The sequence below is a fragment of the Motacilla alba genome, chromosome 3 (assembly GCF_015832195.1).
Source record: "Motacilla alba alba isolate MOTALB_02 chromosome 3, Motacilla_alba_V1.0_pri, whole genome shotgun sequence".
NCBI lineage: Eukaryota > Metazoa > Chordata > Aves > Passeriformes > Motacillidae > Motacilla > Motacilla alba.
The window spans coordinates 91,646,657-91,672,297 of NC_052018.1; the positions used below are offsets into that span (position 1 = coordinate 91,646,657).

General features: G+C 43.3%; 2 protein-coding genes across 2 annotated transcripts in view; both read left to right on the top strand.

Moving 5' to 3' along the window:
* The first annotated feature begins 13,231 nt into the window (after positions 1-13,231).
* LOC119699125 (gastrula zinc finger protein XlCGF49.1-like) lies at positions 13,232-13,963 on the top strand. The gene has a single exon (XM_038132170.1). The coding sequence runs from the start codon at positions 13,232-13,234 to the stop codon at positions 13,961-13,963; it is 732 nt and encodes a 243-aa protein (XP_037988098.1).
* Positions 13,964-19,916: 5,953 nt separating this feature from the next.
* Positions 19,917-25,641, top strand: part of PPP2R5A (protein phosphatase 2 regulatory subunit B'alpha) — a 41,682-nt gene continuing 35,957 nt past the window's right edge. The window contains exon 1 of the mRNA XM_038130927.1: positions 19,917-20,150. Coding sequence (XP_037986855.1) covers positions 20,000-20,150 — 151 coding nt within the window. The 5' untranslated portion in view covers positions 19,917-19,999. The remainder of the gene's footprint in view (positions 20,151-25,641) is intronic.

The window sequence follows — 25,641 nt, forward strand, 5'->3', positions numbered from 1 at the left end:
GGACCCCATAAATCACTCAGCTGCAGTGGACTTCAACACACACAGCAGAGAAGCCCAGATAAAAAGAGTAAATATTTAAGAATACAAAAAAAATCAATAACAGACCTGAGCAGCAGAAGATTTCTTCCAAATCTATGAATCAGTTCCTTCATTCTTATGTTCACATAGTGCTCACTTGTTCTCAAGAGTTTATGAAAAAATAGCATCCTTTCAAATTTGAGGAGAACAAACAGTACCAGAACCATAACCAAAACATATGGTTTACCTACAATTTCAGCAATTATCAAGTGTGTTATTTTGAGTTAATACAATTATTAACAAGGGCTTCTCAAACATTTTAGATACTCTGGCAATTTATAACAGGCACAATACGTACTTGTCTGTATTTGCAGCAGAAACTAAGACATGTCAGAGTCCTGTTGGCCTCTCTCACTGTGCTCTGGAGCTGCTCACCTACTCCTCCAGCCTCACAAATGGGCTGAGGTTGCCCCAGGAGTCCCAGCACAAGCAGAAATGGGAGGCCTCCCATCCTTATGCCCTCACTCCAGCTTCTGAACTGAGACCTGCTTTTCATCTTTCAACATTATCCCAAACTGGCCATCCCCCAGTGGTCCTTCCACAGACTTCCACAGACAGTATTCCAAATCCATTACTTAGCTGCCCTTCAACCATTTTCCAGTTATCACCTCTCAAATCTAGGAAGGAGGTTAGCAGCACGAAAATCACAATTTTTACCTCCAACATGACATTGGCCAAACAACCCTCTCTGGCATATTGTCTTTTTCTTTGCCTTCCTCTGACCGTGACTCTAGCAGGCCTGTCATACAGTTGTGTGCCCATTTGTCCCACCTGTATTGCTTCTTTCCTAGATTTCTGGTGAAATTCCTGGTTTGCACAGGCATGACTGTGCATACATAGCCTGCACAACGCAAGCAAATTAGCCTTTCATCCATGGTGACACAGTTACCTTCCTCCCTCTCGGTTTGCTGCATCTTTCAGAAGTGGAAACTTTAGCTTAGTTTCACTCCAAAAGTTAGTTGTACATCTTAAACATCAATGCCTCATCATCCCCTTACCGAGAGTTTACAAGAATGCAGCTGCAGCACATCTGTCAACTGCATCTCCACTGTAGAGGGAGCAGAGATCCCTCATTCAGGCACCTTTTGTGCCCAAGATTAATTTATATGAATCCATCTGAAATATGTAAGTTATTTAATAATTATTGTATTTCTGTGGGCTTATCCAGCGCTCAGGAGAATGAGTCTACAGCTGTTCTGGAATACAGGTAAAAATAACAGTGTGCAGAAGTTGCATGGCTCGTGAAGAAGTGCAGAGTCTCAAGCCCTTGTAGGAAAACTGCCCTGGGCAAGGGGTACTTGGCAGGCTCAGGTGGGGTCTGCATCTCAGAGCCCCACCGTCAGATGCAGGCTTCATGGAAAACAAGTATTCCAGGTCTTTAAAAGGGGTGGTTTTGGATGCTAAATTTTCCTACCTGAGCAAAGTAAGCATTTGATAAGAGCACTTGTTCTCTACACCCCATTACCAATAGTGAGAGGATGTCAATATTCAACATGATGGAGTCTTTTCACCACTATGGATAGGAGCACTACCTTTGTTTCTATTTCTGAGCCCTGGAGTCACATCTGCTTTTTTTTTTTTTCTGAACAGTTATTTTATAGTAAGACAGCCAGCACAGCCCAAGGATTTTGTTTTGTTTGCTTAAAACCTGCTTGCAGCTTTGAGGTGTTGAAATTCACACTTCTTTTCAGCTGCTGAAGCAACACTCTCGGATGACGTATCATAGAAGTGAGGCCAGCTCATTATTAGAGAGAGATATATCATAAAACAAAATAAATGACAAAGAAAAATGGGCCGCTGTAAAAGCAAATACAAACAGTGCAAGGCGGTAGCACAAGCAAACAAAAAAAAGGAAAAAAAGTACAAGAGCTCACACCACTCTTTCAAGCCACAAAAGTACTCAAATAAGTGCAGCAGTATTCAGTGGAAACTACACAACAGAACTATAGTCCAGCTGCTTTGTTCTTCTTTTATAAAAATGGATCTAATATTAAACATTGCAGCTCCTTGTTAGAACATGAAGAACTAATGCTGGCTGCACACCATGAATCACAGTGAATATCTATCTGCAATTAAATTTACTGGACTTTGAACAAACTGACCTAATAGCTAAAAATATAGTCTAGTTCCTATTTCTAAAATCCCATTTCTGCCTATCCTAACAGTTCACAGCCAGTGATGGTTTGCTGTGAAGGTACCAGTCCCTTCTCTTTCCAAAAGAGGCGTGATGCAAGCTCTGACTCACTGGTGTGGACAGATATTCAAGCAGACAGCTCTCTGAGCTATCAGTTCTTAACTTCTGCATTGCCTGGACATGATGACAGGAATCTAGAAGTTAATTACCTTGCAATTTTCCTTCCTTAAAATTATTTTGTAAGACTGGCTTCTGTCTCCTGCTGTAAGACTGTGGGAACACTACCGCTGCCTGTATTTGGTCCTGAATGGCAGTGGCAGTAGCAAGCACTGAAAGATGTTATCTTCTTGCTGCTCACAGACACAAAGCAAGAGAAAATAAAAAAGGGTGGATTTTACCATCAGAATTACCACATATATCGTGGCTTCTCTAAAAGACACAAAGGTTCCCACACTGGAAGTCTGATTTAACAGAAATATCATCCAAAGATAAACTTATAAGTGGCTGTATCTAGTTTTGCATAGGCAGCTATCTATACCATGCAGCCAAAGCTTATTAGATTGAAGGATTTCCTACAACACATGTAGATGAACCCCTTACAATATGAAATTGAGAGTTTTTTCATGCATAAAACCAAATTCAAGCATCCACGTCCACAAGTCAAGCATGGAAAATTATAATGATTCTCACATAGCCATGTCACTGCATCATTTAGAAACTTCACCAAATACTGCTAATCTTGCAACACATTTGGCAATTCAGACAGTAGAAATAAAGCAACTCCATAAAGTAGGGATATTCCCAGTATGCAGCATATGTATCTTCCTAAATCAGTTGCATTTGTTTAAAATAACCAGCAGGTCTGACTTAAGAGCATACACTCCTTGAAAGTGAAACAAGTTTTTTCAGAGGAGTGCTGCCTCAGAACTTGTGCAAAAGCTATAATTCCATTTAGCTGGCAACTTCATCTTGACAAGAAATAAGTACAATTATGTTTTCAAAATTTTTTGTCCATGAAAACAAAAAATCCCTATGAGCTCATTAAAAACAAATCATGCTAGACAAGATTTCTGCAAAACTCATGGTGGTGGTAGAATTATGCTCATTATAAGTTGAACACTTTACCTGATGAAGTGTCATAGGAATTTGTAACAAGTGAAAGAGCTGTAGAGGCAAATTTGAAAAGCAATTTTTTCACTGATAGACTAAATTAACTATGTAAACAGAGTTGCAAGTTTTGTAAGCTTATTTTCCAAGCAATACTACATTTTTTTTCCCCCTTACATCATGCATTGTTTTTGTCTCATTTTCTCTGTTCTCAGACCAGGAGCAGCGCTATAGCAAAACAGCTAAATTGTGACCACCATTGCTAAAGCCCTTTCATTTTGAAAGTCATGTCCCTGTCTTGGAGTAGGGGGTCACTGTGCTCCACAGAGGGGGTGACCCAATCTGGGATAAATCTGAGAGTCAGGATATTATTAGTGCTGATGGTCATTATCTCTTGGGAACACAGTAAAGATTAACCGCAGACTAACGACCATTCCCGACCCCCATGGAGGAGCTTGGGGAGTAGACAAGGAGGTTTTCAGGAGCAGCAGAGCTAGACCTGCCTCATATGTGACCCTGGAGCTGCCAGGGACCCACGGGGACAGACCCTGTGCAAGCTGAGGGACAGCCCCAGTGGTGTTCCGTGGCACAAGGACAGCCGTGGTGGCCAGGGGTGGCCAGGGGTGGGGCACAGCTCCTGCCAGGGAGCGGCGGCGGTGCCCAGCCGTGCCCAGGATGGCACTGCCCAAGGTCTCCCTGGCTGCCACCTCCAGTCCCACCTGGACTGATGTGCTAATGTGCAAAATGTAGGTCATGCTATTGCTCACACCAAAAGCTGCTGGCAGCTCCATCTTTTCCTGCTTTCTCAAGGAAGTGGGACTTACACAATCACACTGTCTGTTGTCCTGCCCCTTAGATGAACCCCCATGACAAATCCTGAGTCTGTTGGTCAAGTTTAACCACACAGGGGTAGGATTTTATCTTTCAGGGGTCTGAAAGATACAAGGAACTTCTGAATGCCACGTAAATCTGCCCATGGGCTGTGGTGGGGACACCACAGCAGCTTCTCCAGCATGAGAGGATCTCTGTGAGAGCTCTCCAGCCCTGGGGTTTGTGTCTGATCAATGTGCAGCAGATCCCAGCGCCAGCCCTGGCACTGCCTGTGTCCTGCCCTCAGGAGCACCGGGGCACCAGGGAGGTCATAGGGAGTCACCTCACTCCCCACAATAATCTGTGGTCACTGAGGTGCTGCAGGACCTTGGGCACCTACCAGAGGAAATCAGGCCCCTTTAGTTCTGCTGCACAGCTTGTTGGTCCCTTCTTTGTATTAATCTGCAGAAGAAAAAACCCAGTTAAAGCTCACAGCAACAAAGATAAGTTTGCAAAAAATGGTTGTCAAGAAGCCAATATTTTAATATCTGATACTTCCAAGTGCATCACACTGACATGGCATGGAAACATGACATTATTCTAATTATTTGGAATTTTATGTTGAGCCTGTAACTCACATGAAGCAATGGTGAAAACTAAACTTAAACAGTTTTCCAGTGTTTTGTCTTGTAGAGATGAACATGCATCTTTGGAAACCATTAAACCCTTACACTGAAGGGAAGGCTGTAAGGGAAATCTGAGAAGCACACTAGCATCAGTTTGCAGTCAGTTGACAACAACATTTTCTAACTTTGAAAGCATCATAAAAATGTATATTTCCTTGCTTTCTCTATGCCAACCAGAGAGCTACCCTCAGCTCCTGGAAAGTATCACACCTTATGGTACCAGCCACAGCAGGATGTGCTCTGTGCCCTTGGGAAAGCCCAGGATCACCAACTGGACTGGCTGAGGGGGAAGGGAAATGGAAATCTTCTGATTTTGGACAGCAACCACGAGAATAGCATGCTGCTTCTTTTAACCATTTCCTAACTCAAATTGGTAATGTATGATTTACTTTCCACAGAAGAAGAAATTGGAACCAGTATTACTTTCTTCAGTTCTGTTTACTTATATAAGGGAGGAAAACCATCCTGTGTCCTTGAAAGCAAAAGGAATCAAACAGCAGAAGAGGCAGGCTTTGTTTCCAAATCAAATCCCCTTTTTAGCTAGCAATCTGGCCAAAGGTCCTCCTTTAATTATTTTTAACACTGCCAGACTATTGGTGCTTCTGTGGCTGCAGGGATCCCTTTCTTACTGTCCTGTCTCAGTTTCTGTTTTCTGCCCCCCTCACAGAACAATGAACATTTGTCTTGGTTTGAAAAGACAGGTGTCTGCTAAGGAAGGCAGGAGCCTCCCCTGAAATGGAAAATGTAAACCCCCTCCCTCTGAATTGTTATAAATTTGAAATTAAGGGAGCTCTCAGGCAAAAATATGGGAGCAGGAATAACAGTTCTTAATTGGAGAAGAAAATAAAAATAAAATAAAATAAAATAAAATAAAATAAAATAAAATAAAATAAAATAAAATAAAATAAAATAAACAATGCAGTAATACAAAACAACACTGACGGAGTCAGAACACAGCCTGACACCCTGTTGGTCAGGGTGTTGCTAGCAGTCCAATTGGAATGGTGGCTGCAGTCCTCCGGGAGTGGCAGGTGTGGTTCTGTTGAAGCAGTGATCCTGTAGAAGGGTGTAGTCTTCCTCTGAAGGTCCAGTGGAGAAGACAGATGTTCCTCTGGGAGTCCAGTGGAAAAGGCTGACTGTGGTCTTCCATATCTCTGATTTTATCCAGGAAGGAATGCTTGGTTTGTCCCTCTGGGCAAAGCATCTCCCAATGGGATGCTGTAATTTTATCAGCCACGCAGTGACAGTCAACGGCCCATTAAGAGAAGATGTCTCCCCGGAGGGAGGATGGGTAGTGGAAGAGATAAAGAAAACTGCCCATTTAACAGAAGATAACTGCCCCATCAGATAGGAATAGAATACATCCCCCATTTCCAACCTAAGACAACATTTAATAAATTGAACTCAGTGAAAACTTTTTTACCTGCATACGCTTGCACATTGGAAAGTAGCTCCTTACTATTTCGGTTACTTGGTCCATAAAAGATCCCTTTTCTCACCAGGTTATTAACATTTACCTAAATATTTTAAAACTATTTACTCCTCAAAATGCCTAATTAATGTTCAGATGTAGTCAATGATAGCAGCATGCAATCTTGATTAAAGACACCCACCTTGACTTGGCCTTTGAAAGTATTACACAGAATTTCTACTCTGGTGTGCAGAGCTAAAAGCAACAGTAAGTCACACAGCACCGCAGTTCCTACAGCAACAGAGTGTTTGCAGTCAAAAGGGTTCAGTCGTCAGTGAAAGCAGCAAATGTAAAAAAACTAAATATAGCTTGGGGGCAGAAAAAAAAGAAACTTCTTAAGAAAAGACTGAAGAAATTGCCAGATCCTAAACCAAAGTCAATCAGTATATCTTTGGTGAAGGTGATGAACTTCTTTCATGTAATGCAGCTAAAAAGCTGCCCAAAGCAAGTACTAGAAATTAGGATGGTCATGAAAGTACCAGGCAGGGGGGAAAATATCAATTAATGACAACTATTTTCACTTTGCATTATCTAACAAAAGAAAGCTTTAAACAATGTGCTTATTATTAATCAGATGAACAGAACATTCCAATATTTTACTTATAAAGGAAATAACCCCACTCTCACAAGTACTGCTGACAGTCTCTTCTCGTGATCTGCGCAGACTTCCAAGATTCTTCAGACCTGTAATAATAATCCTGAAAAGCATAAAGTGGCTGGGCTGTGGCAACCACTTCTAAAGTGTGAGAAACAAAGAGGGAAGCATCCCTTCCCAAAGGGATAGCAGCTGGACAAAGAGAAGCAAAGCACACACAGGTTTTGTGGCAGGATAAGGATTTTTTATTAATCCTTTGGCATAGCTCCAGCTTTGTAGGTGTTTTTTTCCATGGTATTGTTTAGCAATAGGTCAGATCTACAAGGTTCCTGCATCTCTCCCTGTGTCCTCAAAATCAGAGTGCCTTTCCTTGTTATTGTACTGTCTCATGGTTAAATGCCCTTTTCTCCTGCTTCAAAAATTGTCTTTCTTTCCAATTCAAAACCTTTGAAGGACTTATAAGTCTTCCCCTATTTTTCCCTCGGTGAGACTCTCTGGAACTGGTATTCTTTTAATTGCTGTTCCTTCTTCCTATTTAAGGACTTTCCACTTTATCTGGTATGGCCATTAAAGTCAATGGCTCTCCATCACTCTGACAAATACGTGGTACAGCCCCGGCAGCAGATGGCCTGTTCCACGTTTAAAACACCACACTAACCATAACATTGTCCAAAATTCTTCAGATGTGTAGAACACGCAGGCCACCCCATATGTCTGGGATCAAAGAGAGTTTAAATGTCATTTAAAAGAGATGTTTTATGGGTTTTTTTTGAAAACAGGGAGCAGGACTGAGCCCACTTTCACCTCACAAACAGCAGCTGACCAGCCAAGACAATTAACACAGATATTTAGGTAAGACTTCAGTAACAATGATTTTGATTTTTTTTCCTTTTTTCCCCCCTTCAAAAAATAATCAAGCTGCAGGAACAAAGGCTTTTGAAATCTCCACTGCCCTGTTGGACAGGGAAAACACATACTAAAGACATTTCAGTCACAATACTTTTGTAGTGTTTAGTAATTATGTGTGTAGACAGCAATACATTCGACACTGAACTACAGCAAATACATGTCTATCTCAAAAAGCCAAGAACTCATATATAGTCTGAAATCTCTGTGGTAAAAATTGTGGAAGACAGAAAAAAAAATTCTCTAGGACATATATTCAGAGATAGGAACCACAGAAATCAAATACCTACAGTTAGTGTACCAATTTGCCTGCATTACTTTGGGTATGTAGTGAATATTAATAAAAGTCAGCAAGAAGAGATCCCATCTTCTATCTGTTAAAGAGACAGAGAGAAAAGATAGTTGACTGTGCCTGTACTGAATAAAACTGGAAGGCCTTTTTAACTATAGAAACTATAGAAATCAGTTTAGAACTGATCCTCTTAAAACAGCATTGAGCTTTACTTACACATCAGCTCATACTTCTGCTGCCTACTGTGGCTTTACTTTCCAGAAACCCACTTCAATATAATTTTTTAAGGTAAACATATTTTTTTTTAAAAAAATGTAATTTCAGAAAATGGAAATTTAAGTTTTTTGTTGTAAAATCTGACCTTTGGGCTCATTTGAGGAGTTTTTCCTTAATGATGTGAACCAGTACATTTTATGTCAATGTAAATTTGATGTCTTTGGTGGTTCTGTGGTCTCCAAAAACTAGAGTAGAGAATAATCAGGCCACCAGTTTTTAAAGGAAAGGAAAAATGTAAGGGGAATCTGAGATACGCCTGTAGGAGAACATGCATATAATTTAATAATCTAGAAAGGAACCAGCAGGTGCTCAGTTATACTATAGTTATTCTGCTTCACCACAGAGAATCCTGAGGTCTATTAAGACAGAAAATAGTTTGAATTTTTTCTTTTCTTATAAGATGCCAACTTTTTAACAGAGGCAGATTGAGCAGCATATGCAGTCATTGTGATCTGCTCTGACCAGTGCTGGCTAATTAAGACTGTAGCTAATTTATTTTTAAAAGATGGCTTGAGTTAGAATCTGGAAACTCTTGTTAGGTAATACAAACAAGAACTGAGGACATGTTACAACTGAGAATGAAACAGCACTTGTACTTCTCATCTTAGTGGAGGCTGTAGATGTCACTAACTGCAGTCCATTCCGCAGTAACAATTTTTACTCAAGGAAGACAAGATCTATTTAAAGTGTGAAATAACCTGCTGGTAAACTCCAGTGTTTGAAAAGGGCCACTAAAAATTAGAAGGCTGAAGTCATAAGTGGTGGGCTTAAGTGGAAAACCTTAAAGAAAGGCTTTTTTGTCTGTAAACAATCTTTTCCAACAAATCAGTTTTGTTTCATTTGAAGAAACATCAAATAGCTGTGCGGAATATTTTCCCCAACACCTTGAACTAAATGTCTCTCCTAAGACATGATCAGGGCAAGAAGATTTGCCATTCCTGCTTTGCATTTTCCCAAAGGATTAGGCAGGACTGGTAGAACTTGTATATGTAAATGTATATATAAATATACAAAGGTGCATATATATGGGGCAGCTCGTGCAGCATGGCTACTCCCTGGCGTGGTGTGGTTCCAGCCAGAATAATACTGAAGATGTGCTCATTGTTTACACCATCAGAGCACTGAATCATGTGTTGTCCCGTATGCTCCTTCCCCAGGAAAGGTGAAATTTTGAAGAAATGCAATCAGGTGTGATGGTAGTAAGACCAGTCTGAAGGAATCCCATCCCTGTCCACCTGCTCCACCTCTCCAGGGGAAAAGTGGGTTGTGACTTCTGAAGCCAGCTTTGCACTGAAGCCAGGGAGCCTTTTAATGATAAACACCACAGACTTTAGAAGATGTATTAAACAGCATTCAGTACAAAAATTCTATCTTTTCATACTTTCACATGACTGGGTAAAGATAAGTATGTCTACAGCAAAATTTCAAGTTGAAGCCCATTATACTACAGTGATCAACTCATTGTGTACTGTTAAGAAAATGTATATATTAAAAAAATATATGGGCGGCTCAACTTCTAAGAATACTCAAATCTATTTCATATTCCAGATATTTGGCTACCTGTTTGCATTCACAAAGCTTTTTCTTGAAAGTGAAAATATATCACTACTTCCCCTGCAATGTTCAACTTTCTCTTTCTTAAATAGCAAAGGGATACTGCTATTTAGATTGTAGGAACAGCAAGAAGAATATTTGCCTGTTTAAATCTTCCCTTTCTGAAAACATGGTTTTTTCATTCATTTACTTATAATTGGTGAAAACACACTTGAGAATTGGTTTTGTAAAAACAACAATAAAAGGAACAAACCAGAGTTATGAACTCAAATTACTACAACAGTACAAAAAGGCTTATACTCGGAGGTCTAAAACATGCTATGTTGTTAACTGGTAAATCAGGCTGTCTGATCACATTCATACTACATGCAGTTTTATTTCACTCAAAATCTTTGTCTTTTTAGTTGGTGTTCATCGAAGATGTTAGAAATGATTGCAGTCTACAGAAACGAGGGGGGGGGGGGGGGGTGGAATCAGTTGTTAAACATGTCTGACTCTTGGAGATAATTCAAATGGAAAAAAAATCCAGGTCATTGGCCTTTTTAAATAGACCCCCGGCAATATTTACTCCTCCATAAATAGCACAGTCACATGAAATAAAACTGTGTTCAGTAAAGCCTGCAAAACAAAAGAACAATTTACAGACTGAAAGGCAAACTGTGGCTCATGTGCTCGCTGGGGAGGATTAAGCGAGCTTGCTGCACGGTCTGCGCTCCGTGATTGTGGTGTCAGTTCCGCTGCAGGGAGAGCAAGTCAGGTCACCGAAGGTGCTCCATCCTTCAGCAGAAGCCGGGAAAGGCCGGGATCCTGCTCCAGACGGTGACTTGCGAGGGAAAGCTGCTGCTGTGCCGTCACGTTTCACTGGGGCAGAAAGGAGCTCCAGTGCCTTCACCCTCGTGACTCAGAGCGCATCTACATGAGGAAAGATCACGGCATTGCTGTAACGCAGCCGCCGCGGCCCTGGTGCCGTAGGAAGGGCAGCACACTTCCCCGAGCTAGACAAGTCCTAACAGGGAGGCACAGCCTTCTGAAATACCAGTAAGGCCATTTGGTGCATCTGCTTGCAAAAATAGATATTTTTGGATGTTACATACAAAAGGACAAAAGAGTAAATTACTATAAACATTATTTACATCTCTCTAAAGCTCATGTCAATCTCTTCTGTGTGCTTACCCACACCTATGACTCTATTTCAAGTCTCACTTTTAAATTTTTTTCCCAAAGATCTAGCTTTGGAAATAATGTTATTACATAAAAGCCACAGCTGTCTCATTTAAGCCTCTTGCAGCTCTGAAAACACTTGAAAACCAAAACAACTGCATACCAAAACCCACACAACAAATCAGTAGTATCCACAAGGGCATGTGACTTCATTTCATTCATTAACTGGGGAGTGGAAGGATTGATTTTAATTAAATCAATATTTAGGATTCCTCCTGACTAGTATCACTCATTCTGGTTTTGCCAAATGAGGTTAAACAATGCTGCTGAAAAGGTAGTTTTGGGACCTGAGCCTGGTTGGAGGGCAGATTTGCAGGCAATGGGTGCCAGCCCAGTCACCAGTGGGCCGTGGAGAGCTGGCTGCTCGGAGGACTTGGCTCTGTTTGCAGTTGCTGAATCACAGCAGAGACACACAAAAATACAAAAATACTTTTCTGCTATTATTCTCCTCAGAGAACAGAACTACAAGGGAATAGAACTACAATTCTAGATGCAGACACAATACCTTACAGAAAGCCTTTTACACACTGAAAGTGCTTGGAAACTCTGGTACAGCAAAGCCTTTCCACCTTGGATTTAGGGAGAGATTTTCCCTATCCTCTTCGTTTCTCTGCACAACAGCCTATATATATATATATATATATATATATATATATGCTTTGCAACTCTTGGCCATGTTTTGTACTTTCCTGGCTGCCACATTCATTAAGTTTCCAGGCAGCTGATTCTTAGCATGCAGTAATTCTTGTTAGCCTGCTAAGAAGCTGACAGAATAAACCTTGCTGTTTGTTTAATTCCCTTCACTGAGCATTAGGAATTACTTTTGAAAGAACTCGGGCTTCCAGGTGCTCTTTTTTACATGCAAGTATTTCATACTAGAAGTAGTTCCCTCTTATTTCCTAAACGCTGTGTTGAACAATCTTTGAAGCTGAAGATAGTGCTTATGGGCATTTATGAGGGTCTGATTTGCCACAGACAAATGTAGGAAGTGGTAGTGGAAAAGCTACAGTGTTTTTTGTCGCTGGCAGTGGCAGCTGGTTGGTGGGGCTTGGTGTCATTTCTGCATTTCAGTGAATACAGGTGCCATTTGTTACATTTAAAAATACTATGAATCCACTCCTCTTGCTGAAGATGGTAATCAATTTTACATATATAAAATGCAAATAAATTTTCAGCACAGAGAACAGATTAATTAATACACATATGCTCATGTTCTGTAGATTCTTGCAAAGGAAATATCATTATGGCAAAGATGCTAACTGACTTTGAAAGCTTAGTTGTAAACCTATGTCCCTAAGGGATGCTTTGCATCTTACTGAGCCAGAAAGATTGCTGTTGAATTCTCAGACAGCACTGTTTACACCCGAAATGACAGCTCAAGACACAGGCAGAATTAAGGAGTTAAATTGGGATACATTTTCATTGGACTATCAGTTACAATAAGCAGTACGTTTTTGCTTGTGCATACAAAATTCTTAAAATGCATTTTTTATTTGCAACACAATCGCACTGGATTGTCTGACAGAAGACTCAATTCAAAGGTTTCTGAAATCACAACAAGAATCAGAGCTAGTTTTAACAACCTATTGCCTGCATATGCCCATACACATAGTTTTGCCTGGAAAGACTGTGTCTGAGGTTACTAGATGTAGGTGGGGGTGTGTATTCTATTCCTATTTGTCAGAGGTTGAGGCAGTTATCTTCTGTTAAATGGGCAGTTTTCTTTATCTCTTCCACAACCCATTCTCCCTGGGGGAGATAGCTTCTGTTAGTGGGCCATTAAATCTCACTGACAAATTACATCATCCCATTGTGAGAAGCTCCACCAAGAGGGAGGAGCCAAGCATTCCCACCTGGATATAATCTGAGACTTGGAACACCACAGTCAGCCTTTTTCCACTGGATTCCCAGAGGAAGACCAGATCCATCTACACCACCACTGGACCTTCAGAGGAAACCTACACCCTTCTACAGGATCACTGCTTCAAAAGTACCACACCTGCCACTCCAGGAGGACTGCAGCCACCATTTAATAGGACTGCTTCCAACACCCTGACCAGCAGTGTGCCAGGTTGGATTCTGGCTCTGGAAGGAATTGAGAATGGAGACCAGGAAGGACAAATCCCTGCAGCAGAACCTCGTGGAAGAGGCCATTTTGAGAGGCTCGATGGTGCAAGAATCTTACAGAGAGGAAAAGCCCCAGAGATCCCACACAAGGAATGGCTGCAGATTGTTGGGATCTGAAGAGGATCAACCCATTCCAGGCTGGGGAGGTGGCAGGAGAGGCGGTCAGAACTTGGAGCTGGCAGTTCATGAGCAGCTTCACAATGAGAAGTCCCATAACTGCTGGAAATGTGGGAAGAGCTTCAGCAAGAGATCCTCCCTGACCTGCCACTGGAGAGTCCATACTGGGGAACGGCCCTACACGTGTGAGGAGTGTGGGAAGAGCTTCAGCCAGATCTCCTACCTAATTGTTCACATGAGGACCCACACCGGGGAACGGCCCTACAAGTGTGGGGAGTGTCAGAAAAGTTTCAGGAGGCTCTGCCACCTGACTGTGCCCCTGAGGAGCCATACTGGGGAGAGGCCCTATGAGTGTGACAAATGCAGGAAGAGGTTTCAGAGTAGGGCCAACCTCCTCCTGCACCAGCGGATTCACACAGAGGAGAGGCCCTTCCACTGCCCTGACTGCGGGAAGGGCTTCAAGCAGAACTCCCACCTCATCACCCACCAGCGCATCCACACCGGGGAGAGACCCTATGGGTGTCCCGAGGGTGGGAAAAGGTTCAGGCACATCTCAGCCTTGACCAGACACCAACGGAGGCACCACTAAGGGAAGCCCTGCGAGTGCCGTGAGTGCGGTAAGATCTTTGCATGCAGCTCCAGTGTGCTGGCTTTGCATTGCAGCCATTCACAGGAGTGCCTTTCTAAGAGAAGCTGCCACCACTTTCCTCCATGTCTGACAAAAAAACGAATCAGTAATTAGCTTTGAGAATTTACAAACTGTTAAACCACTGAGAAAGCTGGACATGCCTCCATGAATAGCTGCCAAAGGGCTGTCCTGGCACCGCAGGGGACTCCAGGCCCCTTGAGATTCTAACACAGTCCCCAGCATGGCCTGAAATCCATCATTGAGACTGCATTGCCACCCAGCAGGGGTCACATAACCATCTGCAGGCCCCACTGAGATACTAATTCTTTTAGTGCACAGATGAGACCCACAGACATCAATCCTCTCTCAAGTGAGAGAAAAGGACAGAGTGAGGACATGTAGAGGAACAACATAAAGACACCATGGTCAGTGAAGAAAGAAGTCCCAGGTGGGAGGGATGAGGAGATTCCTTGATCTTGGGGCTGAAATCTTCTCATAAAACTATGGAGAAGAATGTAAATGATATATTAGACTCTTTTTCCCTGTAACCCATTGAAAAGTATGGGGGATGAAGGGTACAAATTGTAGATATGAGCAAAGGCATTTATGCTAAAGTAACCAGATGTTGAAGTAGCTGTGATCGCATGAGAAGTTTGAACAGAAAGAGAAGAGTGATGAAGACCCTTTGTCCCCAGAGAAAGAGGAAGACCTCTGTTCCCAGAGATGAAGATGATCTCAGAGACAGACAAAGAGAACCTTTGTTCTTAAAACAGTTCATCCTTAAAATAGTACCCCGTAAGTTGACATGGCCCATAAACACAGCTGTGAGAAAAGCTGTGAAAACAGGGAGAGACTTCATGATTGCAGATTTCCAGGTGGCTGCTGTTCGTGGAAACTAAAAACCACGAGAGAACTGTTTTCTTGTGGAGAAGTCTCCATAAATTGACAAGAGGGACTCCTCTCCCTAAGTGAACTTAGGGAGCAAGAAAGACTGTTCTAGAAGTAATAAACTGACTGAATTGTTTCTGTGCATTGTTAGTGGGAAAGAAAAGGTTGTAGGGGAAAGAGAAGTGTTCTAAAGGTTTTATTCTGATTATTATTATTCTTTCTTTTAGTTGCTGTTAATAAAGTTTCCTTTATATACTTTTAAAGTTTTGAGACTGCTTTACCTTCCTCCTAATCCTATCTCAAGCAGGGGATGAGTAAATGTAGAGGGTACCTGGGCATTTGACCAACACTAAACCCACCACAAACTGTAATGACGTACTCATAGGTATACTGAAGGAAGTCAAACTCAGGACCCTTACAAAGAAGATCTTGTCAACTAACCTCTGAATTCCAATCCCTGAATTTCAAATTCTGCTCTGGGAGGAAGGTGACAGATGGCCCTGAGATAACTAATGCTGTATTATTCAAGGATTTATCAAGCAGAAGACTTGGGAACACTTGTGCTAGACATCTACTACCCAACATTGAGTACAGAACATGTAAACATACAATTTATCTTGAACTAAGTGAATATCTCACTTGGTTTGACTGGGGCATTAGTCCAGGAAGTATTTTAACCTAGGACTAAGCCCCTCTCATTTGCAGAAAGGCTGAGTGAGTTGGAGTTGTTCAGCCTGGAAAGGAGAAGATTCCAGGGAGACATTAGAGCACTTCCTATATCTAAAGGGGGTCTACAAGAGAGCTGGAGAGGGACTTACTAGAAGGGACAGGACAAGGGGGACTTACTAGCGACAGGACAAGGGACAATGGCTTTAAACTCAAAAAGGGTAGATTTAGATCACATATTAGGAAGAAATTCATGACTGTAAAGGTGGTGAGGCACTGGAACAGGTTGCCCAGAGAAGCTGTAGATGCCTCACCTCTGGAAGAACTCAAAGCCAGGTTGGATGGGGCTTTGGGCAACCTGGTCTAGTGGAAGGTGTCCTTTCCCATGGCAAGGGGTTTGGAACAAGACGATCTTTAAGGTCCCTTCCAAGCCAGGACATTCTATGATTCTATGAAATACCCTGAAAAACTGTTGGGGTTGTGCAGTAGTAAACATAAGCACAATTGCAGTCAACAGGGCTTTTCATTTTCAGAGAGAAATAAAATTTTCTCCACAAACTTTTTTGGCTGGGAGTTCACCCACTTAGGGCATCCTCTTTACAAAAACATTCCTCCCACTGTCTCAGAGACAGCTAGATTCTGGCAGCTTGGCCTCCAAGCATCCATATAGATGAATGGGAAAGCAGAGCTGTAGTTAACTCCTCATCTGCTGGCAGCCAGGCAACTCCCTGCCGCAAAAATCTGGTAGCAACCTGGTAGTTGAAGCATCAGGTTCACAAGCCAACTTGGCCAGGATTCTGCAAGTTAATGATGCGTCATGTTTTTGTTCACCTTTCCAAAGGTTTCTCTTCTGGGTAAAAAGATGATAGGAAAGTGCAGGAAATAAGTGTCTGTGCCCAAATGAAAAGAACTGTAAATGCGACTTTCAGTAAAATCTGCTCCAGAATGTTGCTCCTCCATTCTGAATAATGATCATGAATGATAATGAGCCTTCAAGACAGAGACACGCGAGAGGTTTTGCAGAATCAAGGCCTCAGTGCATATTGAGGGCCCTGATTTAGGAGTGGGAATAACTTGGCATAAAATGACTATTCACAACATTCTCTGTGGACACCGCAGACTTTGATGAATTGAATGTGGAGCCAGCAGTTGTAACCTGGCATCGTCCCTGTGTGCCTTTAAATACACTCTGAAAACCAGGGGCTTCAGAAGCTGACTCAGAGCAGCTCTGACAGCTGTGTAGGAAGCAGAAAGCGGGGAAGGGCATTCTCCAGCCCTCTCAAACACAGTTATTTCAGACTGCCACTCACAGCTCTTGCTTTCATTTTTTATCTCCAAATACCCCAGTCCAGCAGGCCTGTATGTTCCAGTGATTTCATACATTGATGTAATTCCACTGACTTCAAGTGTAACTTAAAGCAAACATTATCATTTCTGTTTGGGAAACCGCAGCTGGTCACCAGAGATGCTGCTCATTCTTTTCTGAAACAGAAGAGTTATATTAAAAGGCAAAAGAAAACTCAATGGCTATAAGTACTTCTCATTTACTTGAGAGAATAAATGTTTTGTTTTGTATAGCTGACACAGATTTCACCAATGTTTCTTGTACAAATGATACACATAGATGCAGTCTGAAAATATCTTTCAGTGTAGTCAATATGAAAATCCCATCATTGCAAGGAGGTCTTGGTGTCACAAATTTCAACTGCCAACAGATTTTTTACAGCACATTTTCAAACAGCACTTCTAAGCCTAAACAACCTTGGGGAAAACATTTTAAACCTCAGAAAAAAAAACCATTTTTACCTTAACTAGAACTGGTATAAAGCTTCCTTAACAAACTGTGAAATACTGATGAACCTCTAAGGTAGACTCTTTTACCCTGGGACCTGGCAGCAAGGCTTGAGTTGCCAATAAACAGTACCCAGGACATGCTGGGCAGTGTCAGTTTCTAAAAATGGGTGCAGAAGAAAATGACAGCTGTTGGAGGGCAGGCAGGAACAGAGGAACACACTGATACAGGGGCTTGGCCCCAGTGATCTCTCAATAAGAGCTGTGGGCCTTGAAATGAAGTGAGAAGTAACCAGGTAAGGAATGCAAGGATTTCCTTTACTGCAATCAATACAGGAGCTGGCAGTTTAAAGGACAAGTGCCTAAAGACTGCTATGTTGTCTGCAAAATGGATTTTGTAATATAAAGAAATTAAAGTCCACAACACCTACAAGAATGATAAAAGTATATTACACTAGTACCCTATAATTTCTAGATACGTTCTACCCAGAATTGAATCTAAAGTGTATAGAAAAGGATTCTCTGAGCTCAGCTCAGCAGAGAGGCGTCATAGAATATTCTGAGCCAGAAAAGACCCACAAGGATAACTGAGTCCAACTCTTAAGTGAATGGCCCATACTCCGTCTCTCTACTAAAGATTATTTTACCAAAAGCGAAGAAGATGAGAAGTGCACAAGTCACAGACTGTGTTGACAGAGGAACGGAAAAGAGACAGAAGGAAACAGAGAGATCAGTTTCTACCAAACAGGCTCCCACACTCTTAGTCTTTTATATTCACATAAAGCTATAATCATTTGGCTTTTGATTTATGGTTTATACACTCAAAGATTAAAGTCCAACTCATGTCATGAAGGCATTTTACAAACATTTATGGTGATCTTACTGTATTTATGCCCTACCACAGCTACTGAAACTTGAGCGTGCGCTTAAAATACTACAAATACTTATTTGCTGAACTGGTATCCAAACCCATATAGTAAAAAGAAATGTGCTGACGCGCTTAAGACTTAGCTCTACGTGAATGGCTACAAGGTAAGGCATCCCACGTGTTAACAGTTCCGAACGGGGGAAGGGGGGAACTGGATATGGAAATGGGACGGCGCAAGTCAGGCTTCAGCGCAGCCCCGTAGCGCACACACAGTCGTGTGTGCACGACTTCTGCGTGCTGCGGCTGTCGCCCATCTCCTTTCCCGCGGCCAGGCTGCAGCCCGAGCCGCCGAACGCGCGCAGAGCAGCGGGACCGGCTCCTGCGCGCAGCCACGCCGGGAAGCCCGGCACGTGCTCGGCTCGGGCACCGCCGCGCCTCCAGCCCGCGACACGAGCCCGCGGCTCGCTGCGAGCCGGGAAAAACACCGCGGCCGCGCCGACCGACACACAGCCGAGTCCAGCGGAGCCGGAAAGGAGACAGAAAGCGCTGAGGCGTCGGGAGGGTGGGCAAAAAAAAAATAGCCGGGAGCACTGGGGAGATGGCACGGAGATGCGCTTGGGAGCGCACGGCGCGCTGCCGCCACTCCCGGCGCTCTCGGCTCCCGGTCCAACACCCTTTCGGCGGTGTCCCTGCGAGCGGCACCCCCGGGTGCTCCCCGGGAGCGGGACCCGCCGCGCCCGCCGTACCGCTTCCCTCCCCGCCGCGGGATTGGCGGGCGCGCGCCCCGCCCGCCATCCCGCCCCTTCCCCTTCCCTTTCCCCTTCCCTTTCCCCTTCCCCTTCCCCCCGCCGGGAAACCCCGCCCGCCCCGCCTCCCCCGCGTCCGGTTGGAGCAGCAGTCTGTCAATCATCCGCTCCCCGGCGCGCGGCCCAGCTCCCGCGTTCTCCCCTGGCCTCCGCGGGCGGAGCGGACGGCGTTCCGCGCTCCTCTCCTTCCATTGGTCGTCCCGGGCCGTCAATCACCTGTCGCCGCCAACCGCGGCCGCTGCCACCGCCCCCGCCCCGCCCCTCCCCCCGCTCAACTCCGCTCGCTCCGCCAAGTTGCGCGGCCGCTGCCCGGCGGTTCCGCGGTTCTGGCGGCGGCACGCGCGGCGGCCCCCAGCGGAGCGCGACCGGGCGGCATGACGGCGGAGGCGCGGGGAGCGCCCGGCGGCGGCTGAAGGCGGACAAGGGGCGCGTGGAGGCGAGCGGCTGAAGCTCAGGGGCGAGTCCGGCCGATGACAGCGGGATCGACTGAAGGGGACGCGGAGCGAAAGAAGCAAGAGCGGGGCAGCGGCGCCGCCGAGCCCGTCCCGCGGCGGGTCGCGCCGCGCCTGCCCTGAGGACAGCGGGACCCAGGGAGGGAAAGTTTGGCGCTCGCCCGCCCCCGCCCCGCCGGGCAAAGTTGTCTTTCGGTTTGTTTGTTTGTTTTCCCTTTCCTCCTCCTCCTCCCCTCTTCCGCTCCCTCGCCGGCTCCGCGCGGGGAGGAAACGGCGAGGGAAGCAGGAACTGAGGAGCGACCGAGGAGCCTCCCCAGCGCCCGGCAGAGCCCGCTCCGCTCCTCTCCTCGTCGGTGCGGTGTGTGAGGGCAGCCAGGACTTCGTTTTTGGTGGTGTTTTTCGTTGCTGGTTTTTGTTTTTGGGGTTTTTTTGTTGGTTTTTTTTTTTAAGCCCCTTTGTTTTTTGCCTGCCCGCTTCTCCCTCCGGTACAATATATGCTCGTGGAGAGCCGCCCCGCCGTCCAGCCATGTCGGCGGCCATCTCTGCCGCGGAGAAGGTGGATGGCTTCACACGGAAATCGGTGCGCAAGGCGCAGAGACAGAAGCGCTCGCAGGGCTCCTCGCAGTTCCGCAGCCAGGGCAGCCCGGTGGAGCTCTCGCCGCTGCCCCAGCTCAAAGGTACGAGCCTGCCCTCCCGCCCTCCCCTCCGGCTGCAGGTGCCGCTGCCCACACCGCCTGCCCCGGCTTGGCCCCTGCCCCGCGCCCTCTGCCCTTTAGCCGTGTCCTCCCCTGCTCCCGGTGCTTTCCAGGTAGGGACCCGCGGCAGGAATTCCTCCTCTGCTCGCACAAACCAGCGCCGCTGTCCCGGGCGCTGACTCCACTAACTCTCCGCCCCCCCCTTTTCTGGCTGTTTCGCGTGTGTTTTAGGGTCTTATTGAGGAAAATGTAGACCATAAGTTGTGCTGAGGGGCGCAGGCAGTTGAGCGCTAAAGCCTGGGAGCGAGCGGTGGCTCCTCCCACGGGGGGTTTTGGGAAGAGGAGCTCTCTGCCCGCGGCGTGACATCCCGAGTTACCGGAGGGAGTTCGCGTTCGGTGCTCCGTGCTTTCGCACCGCTCTCGGACAGAGTGGAACGACGTTTTGTTGCTCTCCTGGAGTTGCCTCGGAGACTTCCTCCAGCACAGTGCTGTGTGGAGACACTCTCAAGTGAATGAAAACTCTGGGTGCTGGCATTGCTGAAACAGAAAATAGTCAGTGAAGGTTTTATCCCCTGTGCCGCAGCTAAAATTTGAGAAGGCTCAGTTCGTTAGGTCACAGAAATGAGGCGCAATTCATTGCAGCCTTCTACATCTTTGAACATCAGAGTACGTTTCTGTATATTTTTAAATTTATGAAAAGGATATGTTGGGGAGGGAATATAAAACTTGTTATTAAAGCATTTGTCAGGAACTTGGAAAATAAGGGAGAGCGATTACCTTAACGTGACCTAGCATGTTAATTTTGCTTCCACTGGCTTTAAAGTCTTAAGGCTTTTGAAGCTGCATCATATGATAGTGGAAAAAAAATCTGATTTGCAGCAAATATCCAAATCTGAATAAGACATAGCAAACTTTAAAATATTCCTAGGTACTAAGTTTTTTTGGTTTTTTTTCAGTTTGATTTTATGGCATTTACAATCATGTCTAGTATTTCAAGGCTGTCACGTTTTCCTGCTCTTTGAGTGACAGATGTACATGAATCATAAATCTGGCTCTTAGCAGAAATGTTATTGACTAGAAATAAGCTTAGGCAGGGGAGTGACAAGGGCAGGGTTGTTTGTTTGATTTTAACATGTTTGTTGCACTGGTTTTGGCTGTTAGTTTTAACAACAGCAGGGCTGTTCTTGCTGCTTGTTTTGGACTTTCCTTCCTCTGTGAAGTTGTGTCCTGTCTTGGCCCACTGCTTTGATTTGAGGGATTCACAACCTGGATAATTTGTTTGAAATCAAGATTCAGCTTCTGGTGTTCCCATGCTGTTGAGACAACACATTTTCTTCAGGGCTGAATTTGAGAAACCACACTTGAGACTTTGTAAAGGCCCTTGGTAAATACTGCACATAGGTGGCAGACTTCAGAAAGTTTGAGTCCTGGTCCAGCAAACAGTTAAACATACGTGTGTTATGCAGGGAGCAATTCCAGCTTAAATCAGCAAAATGTCCAAGTTTACATTCTTTGCTGAGCTGGGACTTTAATATTAAATTTTTAACTCTACATTATTAAGTCTTGTGGTTTTGTGAGTGTGGTTTTACAGCTTTTTACTTGTAACACAGAGAAATTTTGCATGGCATCAGCAGCTCAGATGTTTGGAAATTTGAAGCCATAAACCAGCAGAGGAATTTCTTCAGTTATGCCGGGTTTTGTAGTAGTTTGAATTGCCTTATTGCCTGACGTTCTTAAAGGAAAATCCCTTCAGTCTTCATGCTCATGATTCAGATGTGAAGTCTTGCCTTGGAGACCTACTTCAGAACAGAAATTGTGGGCAAAATATACTTTTATGAGCTGTAGTGTCTCAAGTAGCTAGTTTGCAGAAAGTCAAGCAGCATTCCTTTTGCTGTTTTTCTCCCTTAGGTTTGTGATGTTAGGTTTGTTCTGAACGTAGCTGTGGACGTGGGATGGTTACTTTTCATAATGTTCCCTCTCTTAAGCCTTCCTTGTGCCTGAAACAAAAAAAGGTTCTAGAACAAGCTTGCTCTCTCTACAAATGGATTGTTTAATACAGCTATTTGTTGTTATCACATGTGTCTTGGGAAGATTCTTCTTGCTTTATTCTTTAAAGTTGATACGGAATTCAGCTATAGTTTTGGTGCTGCCAGTGTAGTATCATCTACAGAATCATGAGCCAGGATTCCCAGGGATGGGCTGGAAAAGGAAAGTACAGTCATTTTAGTGATGCCTATGGATGCAGTATACACTTAGTAATAAGAATAAGTTTTTACTTTTACTGACCTCTTCAAATAAATGTTAAACTTGAGGTATTTCAAAACTGTATTGGGAGAAAATGGAATATTTTTAGATGAAAAAGCAGTTTGGTGTTATGCTGCTGTAAAATGCTTCATCCTGTTTCTAGGTATTGTCTTGTTTCATCACTTTGAAGAGATAGTGTTCTAAAATAAGTATAAACAGTTTTTTAATAGTCCCCAGTAAGTTTGCCAGACTGGCCTAAAAGCACTTGCATCTATTTTACTGGAGGGAGAGATGTTCCAGAAGAAAAACAGAAATTACCCATCTCTTTAGAAAGTACCTTCTTGGGTAAGAGAGTGTTGTGGGATTTTTCCTTTTCTGTAGGGGCTGTTTTGTTTGCCACTGGAATGGCCAGCTCAGATGGTGAGACACACTTTCGGAGTTGTATTTTTTCAAAGCCTTTAGACAGATAATCTAAAAAATACGTATTTCTGCAGTTAATTGTACTCTGAATTACCAAAATTCTGTGCTTTGGCTATGTATTTCTTCTCCTACATTACATCTCTACTGGTGGGTAACAGTCCCCAGTAGCAGGAACTCTTCCCTTCAGAGGTGTTTTTGGGGGAGTGAGATGGAGAGGAGGGATGGTAAGACTGTGTGTTGTGGTTAACATTCAGCTTATCTTTGTGTGTGATGATCTCTATCCTGTGAAGGTGAAAGCTCAGCAAAACCTGACTGATGACAGGATACTCAAAATAATTTAGTAATTTGTTCTTCAGTAATTTAGGAGATTTCCTGAAGCATTGTTATTCAGGACAGTGTCCATTTTGCTATGTAATTTAACAACTGAATAAGAAATAGTGAAGACACAGTGATTATATTTAAAAGAAAAAAAGATTGTTTAATCACCCCCCCATCTTCTTTTCATTTTGTTTCCTTAAGTTTGCATAATAAAAGGAATTTTAAGAATCTTCAGCCAAAGTAATGTGCTGGAACACAGCAGACTTTGTAATTTCATGGACAATTCTGAGAGTGTTGCTTTTAAAGAAATCTAGCAAAGGGAGTGCTATTTTTGTAGTCTTAAGAAGTGATAATTTTGTCCCAATAGGAGATTGTTTTAAGAGACTGCAAAAGAACATGGCAGTTACCTTCATTTTTTGAAAAAGAGATGCAGCTTGACCTTGGAGCTTGATCTGACTCACTCCAGTAGATGTATGCATGCTTGTCTCTGTCACTTTTGGTTGAAGCAGCATGTAGAAATACAGGTGGAAAGTGGTGAATAGAAAACACTACTTGTTGCTTTTATTTAGTACAGTTAGTCTGGCTTGTCAGGCTGTAAAGCAAATAGATTTTTTTTTTCTTTTGTGTACCAAACTTGTCAACTGCAGCTGGAAAGAATAAACATTTCCTGATGCCTCTTACCCTCACAAGAGAAGAATTGGAAAATGGTCCAGAAATCTTTCAGCCGTGGACTAGCTATAATAGTTAGAGGGATCTCTGTGGGGCTGAGAGTGTCAGCATGCAAATACAAGGTGTAAAATAGGTGTTAACTGTGGTTATTTTCTTTACTTAAACCCTTGAGAGAGAGCTTGGCTTTGGCTGAAAACCAGTTGCTGTGTTCAAGCTAAGCTTTTGTGGGAATGTTGCAGAGAGGCCTGGTAACCTTGCTAATAGGTAAAACTTTCATGTTGTTAAATCTGAGGATCAGTTCAAGCCTCACACTTTGAATGGTTTTGAGTCACATAGTGTGTGCTTCAGAGTGACATAAATAAGTGGCATTAAAAACAGCTGAGAGGAATTTTCTTGTCGTATTAAGTTGCCTTTGCTCCCCAAGGGAAAGTGTGCTTCAAAGTTTTAGAATGGTTTACTTTTACTACAGTCCTAATAAATATTTATAAGTGAAAGGACAGTTTTCTCTCTCAGATTTGCACTTGTTTTTTTGTGTCCCTCATGATTCATTGTTATTTCCTCTTGTAGTCCCCCATCCTCCACCTTTTGTATTCAACATCCCTTGCAACTGTGATCATCTTGGATGAGTTTTTCCTTAAAAGTGAGAACTGTAATTTAGATGAAGAATGAGGATGTTCTAGTAGGAATTTATGTTTACCTCTTACTATAATCCCAGCAGGACGTACTATGAAGTAGTCAAAACTTCCTTTTTAGTGAAGTTACAGTCTTGAGAAATAAACAACCTGTAACAGATGAAAAAGCTGTAGCAGTTCCATGAAAAATGAGCTGTTTGAATTTTTTTCTATATTAAGGAACTGTTTCTAGTTTATGGAGTGGAACATTTTGGTTTTTATTCTTAACAAATTGACCTTTTTATCCGTAGACTTGAATTTTTGGTCTTAGAATATACTTCCATCAAAAGCAACTCCTAAATATAGAGCCTATTGACTGTCTTCACATGAACTTTTCTATTTCAATCTTTCACATCTTCCGTGTGCCAGCTTAGTATCAGATTTCTTTTTCCATATTCATTGCTTTCTGGTTTAGTCACATAGTAGTTTTGCAGGTGCTGAATTTAATGTTAGTTGCTGTAGGAAATACAAAGGGAATTAGTTATTGCTGCAGGCTATCTGATCAAAAGATGATTACTTCAGTCTATAGATTTGAGGTTTTTTTTTAACATCGGTCTATCTTAAAATCATTCAGTGCTTTTGAAAAGGTGTCATACCAACAGTTCAGGACAGATTAATATTCTTTTAAAGCACACGGGATATGTGTTGTGTTCTGATGAAAAAAAGACGCTTCCATTGAGAAGGCTGTAAAATTTAGCTTCTATACCCTTGTTGTCTTGACTCTTGGTTTAATCTAGCAGGTTAAAACAATTGCTTTAGCAGCATGTGGATTTGGAGGGTTGGAGCTGCAGCCCAGTTGGATTAATAGGTAGTAAATAACACCTGTTTTAGAAGACTCCCTTGGCAAAATGCTCTACTAGAAGCTGTGACAGCTTCTTTTTAAAGTCTGAATCATTGATTTCATCAGAGAATTACTGAACTAGTTTCTCCCAAGTTTTGCTGAATTTGTGGCCGGTGAATAATGTTGTCTACGAGATGCCTATTTCATAGTACGTTTCTGACTTGAAAGCAGAGTTCATCATAGTTAAGGTTGCCTTCAGTTTTCCTCCACAAGACCTTATTCTCAGCTGCTCACAAGATTGCTAAACTGTTTGGACTGAAGTTTTCCATGCCAAGTATGGACAGTTTTATTTGCAACTCTTCCTCAGGCT